General features: G+C 48.3%; 1 protein-coding gene across 1 annotated transcript; it reads left to right on the forward strand.

The window, feature by feature from the left end:
• Positions 1 to 214: 214 nt before the first annotated feature.
• LOC127927046 (microfibril-associated glycoprotein 4-like) lies at positions 215 to 11,352 on the forward strand. The gene is made up of 5 exons (XM_052512693.1): positions 215 to 308; positions 566 to 760; positions 2,517 to 2,613; positions 10,056 to 10,235; positions 10,900 to 11,352. The coding sequence occupies exons 1-5, from the start codon at positions 303 to 305 to the stop codon at positions 11,133 to 11,135; spliced, it is 714 nt and encodes a 237-aa protein (XP_052368653.1). The 5' UTR covers positions 215 to 302; the 3' UTR covers positions 11,136 to 11,352.
• The last annotated feature ends 528 nt before the right edge of the window (positions 11,353 to 11,880 follow it).

The following is an 11,880-nucleotide window of genomic DNA, read 5'->3' on the forward strand; positions in this document are numbered from 1 at the left end:
AAATATGAGCAGAAAGGGAGAGTACACGCATGTTAGGTGAAACATGGAGAAAACTTTGGCTGGGATAGAAGATAAACTGGTTTAAAAAAGACAGAGTCCAGGAAACTACAGAAGTGGAAATGTCCATATTGTGAAATCGTGTTTGCTTCCCTGATAATAAAATCAGCCAATCATGATCAACCCACCCCTTCTAAAAGTACACAAAAAGGATGGATAAGAGCCACAATCACATTATTTTTCTTGTCGGGCTTGAAAACCAACTGGAGAAAGAGAGGAGAAAGAGAGCTCACCGTCCCGACAATATGCATGTAAGTTGAAGGCTTCATTTTACAACTGAAACATTTTACTACTACAGACTGTTTATATGTAAACAGACACACATTTCCATATATTGAACAGAAGATTATTATGTTTCACACACAGACTTACATAAAATAAATCCACATTTAATAGGCTCTCTGTGTTCCAGGCCCTGAGGATTCTCCATGTGTTGCTGCTGTCAGTAGCAGTTCATTCTAGACTTACATAAAATAAATCCACATTTAATAGGCTCTCTGTGTTCCAGGCCCTGAGGATTCTCCATGTGTTGCTGCTGTCAGTAGCCGTTCATTCTAAAGGGCTGATGTTCCAGCCTCTGGACTGTGCTGATATCTACAACGACGGCTCTAAGACCAGTGGTGTCTACAGGATGTACCCTGCTGGACCCAACTCTCCTCGATACGTCTACTGTGATATGGACACCGACGGAGGGAAATGGACTGTGAGTAGGTCACCTAGTAGGAAACTATTTAAACAGAGTACATAACCAGTGTTCAGACCAGACTAGAGTCGGCCTCAACCCCTCCAGACCAGACTAGAGTCGGCCTCAACCCCTCCAGACCATACTAGAGTCGGCCTCAACCCCCCCAGACCAGACTAGTCGGCCTCAACCCCTCCAGACCATACTAGTCGGCCTCAACCCCTCCAGACCATACTAGTCGGCCTCAACCCCTCCAGACCATACTTGTCGGCCTCAACCCCTCCAGACCATACTAGAGTCGGCCTCAGCCCCTCCAGACTAGAGTCGGCCTCAGCCCCTCCAGACCAGACTAGAGTCGGCCTCAGCCCCTCCAGACCATACTAGTCGGCCTCAGCCCCTCCAGACCAGACTAGAGTCGGCCTCAACCCCTCCAGACCATACTAGTCGGCCTCAACCCCTCCAGACCAGACTAGTCGGCCTCAACCCCTCCAGACCAGACAAGAGTCGGCCTCAACCCTCCAGACCAGACAAGAGTCGGCCTCAACCCCTCCAGACCAGACAAGAGTCGGCCTCAGCCCCTCCAGACCAGACAAGAGTCGGCCTCAACCCCTCCAGACCAGACAAGAGTCGGCCTCAACCCTCCAGACCAGACAAGAGTCGGCCTCAGCCCCTCCAGACCAGACAAGAGTCGGCCTCAGCCCCTCCAGACCAGACTACAGTCGGCCTCAGCCCCTCCAGACCAGACTACAGTCGGCCTCAGCCCCTCCAGACCAGACTACAGTCGGCCTCAGCCCCTCCAGACCAGACAAGAGTCGGCCTCAGCCCCTCCAGACAAGAGTCGGCCTCAGCCCCTCCAGACCATACTAGAGTCGGCCTCTACCCCTCCAGACCAGACTAGTCAGCCTCAACCCTCCAGACCAGACTAGTCAGCCTCAACCCCTCCAGACCAGACTAGAGTCGGCCTCAGCCCCTCCAGACCAGACTAGTCAGCCTCAGCCCCCCAGACCAGACTAGTCAGCCTCAACCCCTCCAGACCAGACTAGTCAGCCTCAACCCCTCCAGACCAGACAAGAGTCGGCCTCAGCCCCTCCAGACCATACTAGAGTCAGCCTCAGCCCCTCCAGACCAGACTAGTCAGCCTCAACCCCTCCAGACCATACTAGAGTCGGCCTCACCCCTCCAGACCAGACAAGAGTCGGCCTCAGCCCCTCCAGACAAGAGTCGGCCTCAGCCCCTCCAGACCATACTAGAGTCGGCCTCAGCCCCTCCAGACCAGACTAGTCAGCCTCAACCCCTCCAGACCAGACTAGTCAGCCTCAACCCCTCCAGACCAGACTAGAGTCGGCCTCAGCCCCTCCAGACCAGACTAGTCAGCCTCAACCCCCCCCAGACCAGACTAGTCAGCCTCAACCCCTCCAGACCAGACTAGTCAGCCTCAACCCCTCCAGACCAGACAAGAGTCGGCCTCAGCCCCTCCAGACCATACTAGAGTCAGCCTCTAGCCCCTCCAGACCAGACTAGTCAGCCTCAACCCCTCCAGACCATACTAGAGTCGGCCTCTAGCCCCTCCAGACCAGACAAGAGTCGGCCTCAGCCCCTCCAGACCAGATAGCATCAACAAAAACATGCTACATCGACAGACTGATCTTGTTGAAGTATTTTAAGACAACTGTTTTCTGCCAGATTAGAGGTCTGATCAACCGTTGATTCTCCTGAGTCAGTAAGACGACATGGCCTAGATAAGAGCTTACAATTTCTCCTCTTCCCCTCCTTCCAGGTGTTTCAGAGGAGGATGGATGGAACAGTGAACTTCTACAGAGGATGGGACCAGTACAAGAACGGCTTTGGACACGCAGCAGGAGAGTACTGGCTGGGTAAAGGACTTCTTTCAAAAGCCTCATCAAGGACAGATCATCCATGGAAAACCCTGGATAATATAAATTAATCATTGGTTTGTTAAATTGACTTCTCTGTTAGTGAGGTTGTTGTGACGGTCAGTAGTTAGGCAAATCCCAACAGGGCCAAATCACAACAGGGCCAAATCCCAACAGGGCCAAATCCCAACAGGCCAAATCCCAACAGGGCCAATCCCAACAGGGTCAAATCACAACAGGGTCAAATCACAACAGGGCCAAATCACAACAGGGCCAAATCACAACAGGGCCAAATCACAACAGGGCCAAATCACAACTCCAGCCAAATCACAACAGGGCCAAATCACAACAGACCAAATCACAACAGGGCCAAATCACAACCTGGGCCAATCTCCAACAGGACCAATCCCCTTTAGTCGGTGTGTAAAACCAGTGCGTCTAGAAAAGAAACCTCCCACACTACCAAAGCAGTTCAAAAATGACATGTACAAAAATATATTTAATAATATATTCACTATATATATCCATATATTATATTCAGTCCAGTCATAAGTTGGACACACCTACTCATTCAAGGGTTTATGCCCTCCAGACTATTTTCTACATTGTAGAATAATAGTGAAACATCGAAACCATTAAATAATGAAAGGAATGGAATCATGTAGTAACCAAAAAAAAGCCCTAATAAAATTAGCCATCCTTTTGCCTTGATGACAGCTTTGTTCACTCTCTGCATTCTCTCAACCAGCTTCAACTGGGTTTATTTTCCAACAGCACCAAACTTTTGACTGGTACAGTATATACAAAAAAAAAATGACTAGAGCTCTCAGCCCCTCCAGTGCTGACCAAAGACATGACTCTCCTGCTGACCAAAGACATGACTCTCCTGTGCTGACCAAAGACATGACTCTCCTGTGCTGACCAAAGACATGACTCTCCTGTGCTGACCAAAGACATGACTCTCCTGTGCTGACCAAAGACATGACTCTCCTGTGCTGACCAAAAGACATGACTCTCCTCAGCCCTCCGAAGACATGACTCTCCTGTGCTGACCGAAGACCTCTCCAGTGCTGACCAGAAGACATGACTCTCCTGTGCTGACCGAAGACTATGACTCTCCTCATGCCCCTGACCAAAGACATGACTCTCCTGTGCTGACCGAAGACATGACTCTCCTGTGCTGACCAAAGACATGACTCGGCCTGACCGAAGACATGACCTCCTGCTGACCAGACATGACTCTCCTGACCCCTGCTGACCAGACATGAGTCGGACCCTGAGCAGTGACCAAAGACATGACTCTCCTGTGCTGACCAAAGACAGACTCTCCTGTGCTGACCAAAGACATGACTCTCCTGTGCTGACCAAAGACATGACTCTCCTGTGCTGACCAAAGACATGACTCTCCTGACTCCCCTGACCAAAGACATGACTCTCCTGTGCTGACCATGACTCTAGAGTGCTGACCAAAGACATGACCTGACCCATGACTCTCCTGACCAAAGACATGACTCTCCTGTGCTGACCAAAGACATGACTCTCCTGTGCTGACCAAAGACATGACTCTCCTGTCCTGACCAAAGACATGACTCTCCCTGACCAAAGACATGACTCTCCTGCTGACCAAAGACATGACTCTCCCTGACCAAAGACATGACTCTCCTGTGCTGACCAAAGACATGACTCTCCTGTGCTGACCAAAGACCTCCAGTGCTGACCAAAGACATGACAAGAGTGCTGACCAAAGACATGCCTCTCCTGACCAAAGACATGACTCTCCCTGTGCTGACCAAAGACATGACTCTCCCTCCAAAGACATGACTCTCCTGTGCTGACCAAAGACATGACTCTCCTGTGCTGACCAAAGACATGACTCTCCTGTGCTGACCAAAGACATGACTCTCCTGTGCTGACCAAAGACATGACAAGAGTGCTGACCAAAGACATGACTCTCCTGACCAAAGACATGACTCTCCCAGTGACCAAAGACATGACTCTCCTGTGCTGACCAAAGACATGACTCTCCTGTGCTGACCAAAGACATGACTCTCCTGTGCTGACCAAAGACATGACTCTCCTGTGCCTGACCAAAGACATGACTCTCCAGACCTGACCAAAGACAGACTCTCCCTCCAGACCAAAGACATGACTCTCCTGCCCCTGACCAAAGACATGACTCTCCTGACCAAAGCCCCTGACCAAAGACATGACTCTCCAGACCTGACCAAAGACATGACTCTCCTGTGCTGACCAAAGACATGACTCTCGTGCTGACCAAAGACATGACTCTCCTGTGCTGACCAAAGACATGACTCTCCTGTGCTGACCAAAGACATGACTCTCCTGTGCTGACCAAAGACCCCTCCTGTGCTGACCAAAGACATGAGTGCTGACCAAAGACATGACTCTCCTCCTGACCAAAGACATGACTCTCCTGTGCTGACCAAAGACATGACTCTCCTGCCCCTCCAGACCAAAGACATGACTCTCCTGTGCTGACCAAAGACATGACTCTCCTGACCAAAGTGCTGACCAAAGACATGACTCCCTCCAGACCAAAGACAGACTCTCCTGTGCCTGACCAAAGACCCTCCCTGACCAAAGACATGACTCTCCTGTGCTGACCAAAGACATGACTCTCCCTGACCAAAGACAAGACTCTCCTGTGCTGACCAAAGACATGACTCTCCTGTGCTGACCAAAGACATGACTCTCCTGTGCTGACCAAAGACATGACTCTCCTGTGCTGACCAAAGACATGAAGACCAAAGACATGACTCAGCCCCTCCAGACCAAAGACAAGACTCTCCTGTGCTGACCAAAGACATGACTCTCCAGACCTGACCAAAGACATGACTCTCCCTCCTGACCAAAGACATGACTCTCCTGTGCTGACCAAAGACAAGACTCGGCCTGTGCTGACCAAAGACAAGACTCTCCTGCCCCTCCAAAGACCATGACTCTCCTGTGCTGACCAAAGACATGACCCCTGTGCTGACCAAAGACATGACTCTCCTCAGCCCTGCTGACCAAAGACATGACTCTCCTGTGCTGACCAAAGACATGACCTCCAGACCTGACCAAAGACATGACTCTCCTGTCCAGACCAAAGACATGACTCTCCTGTCAACCCTGACCAAAGACATGACTCTCCTGTGCTGACCAAAGACATGAGTCTGTGCCTCAAAGACCTCTCCTGTGCTGACCAAAGACATGACTCTCCTCCAGTGCTGACCAAAGACATGACTCTCCTGCCCCTCCAAAGACATGACTCTCCTGTGCTGACCAAAGACAACCTCCTCCTGACCAAAGACATGAGTCGGCCTCAGCCCCTCCAAAGACATGACTCAGAGTCTGACCAAAGACATGACTCTCCAGACCTGACCAAGAGACGGCCTCAACCCCTCCAGACCAGACATGAGAGTGACCAAAGACATGACTCTCCCCTCCAGACCAGACTGACCCCTCAAAGACATGACTCGGCCTGTCTGACCCTCCAGACCATAAGAGTCGGCCTCAACCCCTCCAGACCAGATAGCATCAACAAAAACATGCTACATGACCAAAGACTGACTCTCCCTCATTTGAAGACATGACTCTTTTCTGACCAGACAAGACTCGGCCTGCCCCTCCAGACCAAAGACATGACTCTCCTGTGCTGACCAAAGACATGCCTCAAAGACATGCTTGACCAGACATGACTCTCCCATGCTGACCAAAGACATGACTCTCCTCTGACCAAAGACATGACTCTCCTGTGCTGACCAAAGACTGACTCTCCTGTGCTGACCAAAGTATTTTGACCAAAGACATGATCTGCCAGACATGACTCTCCCTTGTCCCCTCTCCCAAAGACATGACTCTCCTGTGCTTACAATTTTAGATGCTGACCTCCTGCTGACCAAAGACATGACTCTCCTGACCAAAGACCCCCTCCAGGTCCTGACCAGAGGAGGATGGATGGAACAGTGAACTCTCCAGAGGATGGGACCAAAGACAAGAACGGCTTTGGACACGCAGACATGACTCTCCTGTGCTGACCAAAGACATGACTCTCAAAAGCCTGATCAAGGACAGATCATCCATGGACCAAAAAACTCCCTGTGCTAATATAAATTAATCAGTGGTTTTGTTAAATTGACTTCTCTGTTAGTGACCAAAGACATGACGGCTCATAGCTGACCAAAGACATGCAGGGCCAAATCACAACAGGCTAAATGCAAAGGACATGATCGGTGTGTAAAACCAGTGCCTAGAAAAGACAACTCTCCCAGTTGACCAAAGACATGACTCTCCTGTGCTGACCAAACCAGACTCTCCTGTGCTGAAAAGCAACATCTCCTGACATGACTCTCCTGACCAAAGACATGACTCTTCAAAAATGCATGACAAAAATATATCTCTGTGCTAATAATATAATAATATATTCACTCTATATATAATAATATATTCACTAATATATATAATAATCTCTGTTCACTAAAAGAATAATATATTCATCTGTGCTATATAATAGATATGACTCTAATATATGAATAATATATTCACTAACTATATGACATAATGAATAGACATGACTAATATATGTAACCAAATATTCACTAATATACTCTCCTGTGTGACCAAATATGACTCACTAATATATGTGATAATGATATGCTGACCAAAGACAGACTCTATGCTAATAATATATGACTCACTAATATATATAATAATATATGCTCACAAATACTCTCCATAATATATTCACTACTCTATGCTGACCAAAGACATGACTCTCCTGTGCTGACCAAAGACATGACTCTATGCTGACCAAAGACATGACTCTATGTGCACTAAAAGACATGACTCTCCTGTGCTGACCAAAGACATGACTCTCCTGTGCTGAAAAGACATGACTCTCCAGTCAAAAGACATGACTCTCCTGTGCTCATTCCAAGACATGACTCTCCTGTGCTGACCAAAGTGCTGACCAAAGACATGACTCTCCTGTGCTGACCAAAGACATGACTCTCCTGTGCTGACCAAAGACATGACTCTCCTGTGCTGACCAAAGAAACTCTCCTGTGCTGACCAAAGACATGACTCTCCTTTGACCAAAGACATGACTCTCCTTGCTGACCAAAGACATGACTCTCCTGTTTGACCAAAGACATGACTCTCCTGTGCTGACCAAAGACATGACTCTCAACTGTGCTTCAACTGGACTCTCCTATTTTCCAACAGTACCATGACTCTTTGACTGGACCAAAGTATATACAAAAAATAATGACCAAAGACATGACTCTCCTGTGCTGACCAAAGACATGACTCTCCTGTGCTGACCAAAGACATGACTCTCCTGTGCTGACCAAAGACATGACTCTCCTGTGCTGACCAAAGACATGACTCTCCCTGTGCTGACCAAAGACATGACTCTCCTGTGCTGACCAAAGACATGACTCTCCTGTGCTGACCAAAGACATGACTCTCCTGTGCTGACCAAAGACATGACTCTCCTGTGCTGACCAAAGACATGACTCTCCTGTGCTGACCAAAGACATGACTCTCCTGTGCTGACCAAAGACATGACTCTCCTGTGCTGACCAAAGACATGACTCTCCTGTGCTGACCAAAGACATGACTCTCCTGTGCTGACCAAAGACATGACTCTCCTGTGCTGACCAAAGACATGACTCTCCTGTGCTGACCAAAGACATGACTCTCCTGTGCTGACCAAAGACATGACTCTCCTGTGCTGACCAAAGACATGACTCTCCTGTGCTGACCAAAGACATGACTCTCTCCTGTGCTGACCAAAGACATGACTCTCCTGTGCTGACCAAAGACATGACTCTCCTGTGCTGACCAAAGACATGACTCTCCTGTGCTGACCAAAGACATGACTCTCCTGTGCTGACCAAAGACATGACTCTCCTGTGCTGACCAAAGACATGACTCTCCGTGCTGACCAAAGACATGACTCTCCTGTGCTGACCAAAGACATGACTCTCCTGTGCTGACCAAAGACATGACTCTCCTGTGCTGACCAAAGACATGACTCTCCTGTGCTGACCAAAGACATGACTCTCCTGTGCTGACCAAAGACATGACTCTCCTGTGCTGACCAAAGACATGACTCTCCTGTGCTGACCAAAGACATGACTCTCCTGTGCTGACCAAAGACATGACTCTCCTGTGCTGACCAAAGACATGACTCTCTGTGCTGACCAAAGACATGACTCTCTGTGCTGACCAAAGACATGACTCTCTGTGCTGACCAAAGACATGACTCTTCGTGCTGACCAAAGACATGACTCTCCTGTGCTGACCAAAGACATGACTCTCCTGTGCTGACCAAAGACATGACTCTCCGTGCTGACCAAAGACATGACTCTCCTGTGCTGACCAAAGACATGACTCTCCTGTGCTGACCAAAGACATGACTCTCCTGTGCTGACCAAAGACATGACTCTCCTGTGCTGACCAAAGACATGACTCTCCTGTGCTGACCAAAGACATGACTCTCCTGTGCTGACCAAAGACATGACTCTCCTGTGCTGACCAAAGACATGACTCTCCTGTGCTGACCAAAGACATGACTCTCCTGTGCTGACCAAAGACATGACTCTCCTGTGCTGACCAAAGACATGACTCTCCTGTGCTGACCAAAGACATGACTCTCCTGTGCTGACCAAAGACATGACTCTCCTGTGCTGACCAAAGACATGACTCTCCTGTGCTGACCAAAGACATGACTCTGACCAAAGACATGACTCTGTGCTGACCAAAGACATGACTCTCCTGTGCTGACCAAAGACATGACTCTCCTGTGCTGACCAAAGACATGACTCTCCTGTGCTGACCAAAGACATGACTCTCCTGTGCTGACCAAAGACATGACTCTCCTGTGCTGACCAAAGACATGACTCTCCTGTGCTGACCAAAGACATGACTCTCCTGTGCTGACCAAAGACATGACTCTCCTGTGCTGACCAAAGACATGACTCTCCTGTGCTGACCAAAGACATGACTCTCCTGTGCTGACCAAAGACATGACTCTCCTGTGCTGACCAAAGACATGACTCTCCTGTGCTGACCAAAGACATGACTCTCCGTGCTGACCAAAGACATGACTCTCCTGTGCTGACCAAAGACATGACTCTCCTGTGCTGACCAAAGACATGACTCTCCTGTGCTGACCAAAGACATCTGCATGATAGAAATGGAGATCCTCCTTTAAAAACATCAACTCTCTGTGCTGACCTCGACGCTCCAGCGCCCACTACATTTTTTCACATTGTTCCTCTTCATCAGGGACTGGTTTAGACCTGGGACACCAGGTGGGTGATATTAATTACCAGGTAGAAGAGAAAACCAGCAGCCTGTGAACCTGGTAAGGGGTAAGAGTTGAATATCTCTGTTCTAAATAAAAAGGTTCCCCTCTCGTCTGTTCGATGCAGGTCTGGACACCATCTACCTCCTGACCCTGAAAAGAATTGAGTTGAGGGTGGACATGGAGGACTTTGACGGACAGAAAGCCTACGCTTTCTACTCCTCCTTCGCCATCTCTCCCAAAGTCACAGATCCTGAACTGGATGGCTACAAACTCCAGGTTACTGGCTTTAAAGATGGAGGAGCAGGTGAGAACAGTTTAAACTTCCTGAGAGAAACATCTGGGCTGTATTCATTAGTCCAGATGAGAACAGTTTAAACTTCTTTAGAGAAACATCTGGGCTGTATTCATTAGTTCAGAGTTCAGATGAGAACAGTTGAACTTCCTTAGAGAAACATCTGGGCTGTATTCATTAGTTCAGAGTTCAGAAAGTTTAAACTTCATTCGGTTCTGTTTGATTCCTTGTGATTCATACCCGTACAGATACATCCTTAGAGATGATCTGGGATGTATTTTAGTTAGAGATCATAATGACATGTATTACATTGACCTGTACAGATACACCATCTTCAGCTGATCTGGGATCAGTTTATTAGAGATCATAATGAATAGTATTACATAGAAAGGACAGGGGGGGACCGTACAGATACACCATCTTAGAGCTGATCTGGGATCAGTTTATTAGAGATCATAATGAATAGTATTACATAGAAAGGACAGGGGGGGACCGTACAGATACACCATCTTAGAGCTGATCTGGGATCAGTTTATTAGAGATCATAGTGTATAGTATTACATAGAAATGACGGAGGGGGCTGGTCCTAGATCACACTGTGACATAGTAGACTGATTTTGACCAGGGCTCTGATAGGTTCCATAACATCTGACCTGTGTTTCCTGCTTGAACCAAGGGGACTCCCTCACCTACCACAGCGGTATGAAGTTCTCCACCTTCGACCGAGACCAGGGCACCAAGTGTGCGGTCAGCGCGGTCGGAGGTTATTGGTACGACGCGTGCTACTTCTCAAACCCAAACGGTCTTTATACGTGGGGATTGAACTCACAGATTGGAGTCAACTGGAGGGGATGGAAGACCTTCTACTCTGTGAAAGCCATATCCTTCAAGATTAGGCCTGTGAACCTGTGAAGGTCCTTCACAAAGTCCTTGAGTTAAAACATTGGTTATATGAACTGTATATTGTCCCTTCAAAAATGCTCGATTGGAAGATGTGGTGTTTTCATTCTATGCACAGTGTAACATTGATCTCAGTCAGTTGTCCTAGAAAACTAAAAAACTGTCGCGTGAAAAATGCTCCTTTTCATGTAGCTCATATTCTGTTAAACCCAAATCGTGTTGTTGACTCGTTCCTATACTGGTATTTGTGTCTGGGGCGGTTGTGGTGCCCATATTACCGCCACAGCGGCAGTCATGAGTCAAGACCACAGTCACATTCTGCTGAGTCAACTTCCATCTCCTTTAATTAACTCTGAACATGGCTGTTACACCCAACTGACTACACACCAATCAGGTCACTAATGGCCTGGTCCTTGGTAGAACCCAACTGACTACACACCAATCAGGTCCTAACGGTCTGGTCCTTGGTAGAACCCAACTGACTACTAACTGACTATACTGTGTCCCAGAGCAACAGTACACACAATCAGGTACTAACTGTGTCAGAGCAACAGTCAGGTACTAACAGAGGCCTGTCCTTCCCAGAGGTAGAAACCAACTGACTACACACCACATGACACACTGTCTATACTGGTCAACTAACACCAACTGTACTATACTGGTCCTGGTGAAGTAGACTAACACCAACTGATGGTCTGTCCCAGAGCAACAGTAACACCACACACACACCACTGTACTATACTGTGTCCCCAGAAGC

Source organism: Oncorhynchus keta, unplaced genomic scaffold (assembly GCF_023373465.1).
Source record: "Oncorhynchus keta strain PuntledgeMale-10-30-2019 unplaced genomic scaffold, Oket_V2 Un_contig_9144_pilon_pilon, whole genome shotgun sequence".
NCBI classification, from domain to species: domain Eukaryota; kingdom Metazoa; phylum Chordata; class Actinopteri; order Salmoniformes; family Salmonidae; genus Oncorhynchus; species Oncorhynchus keta.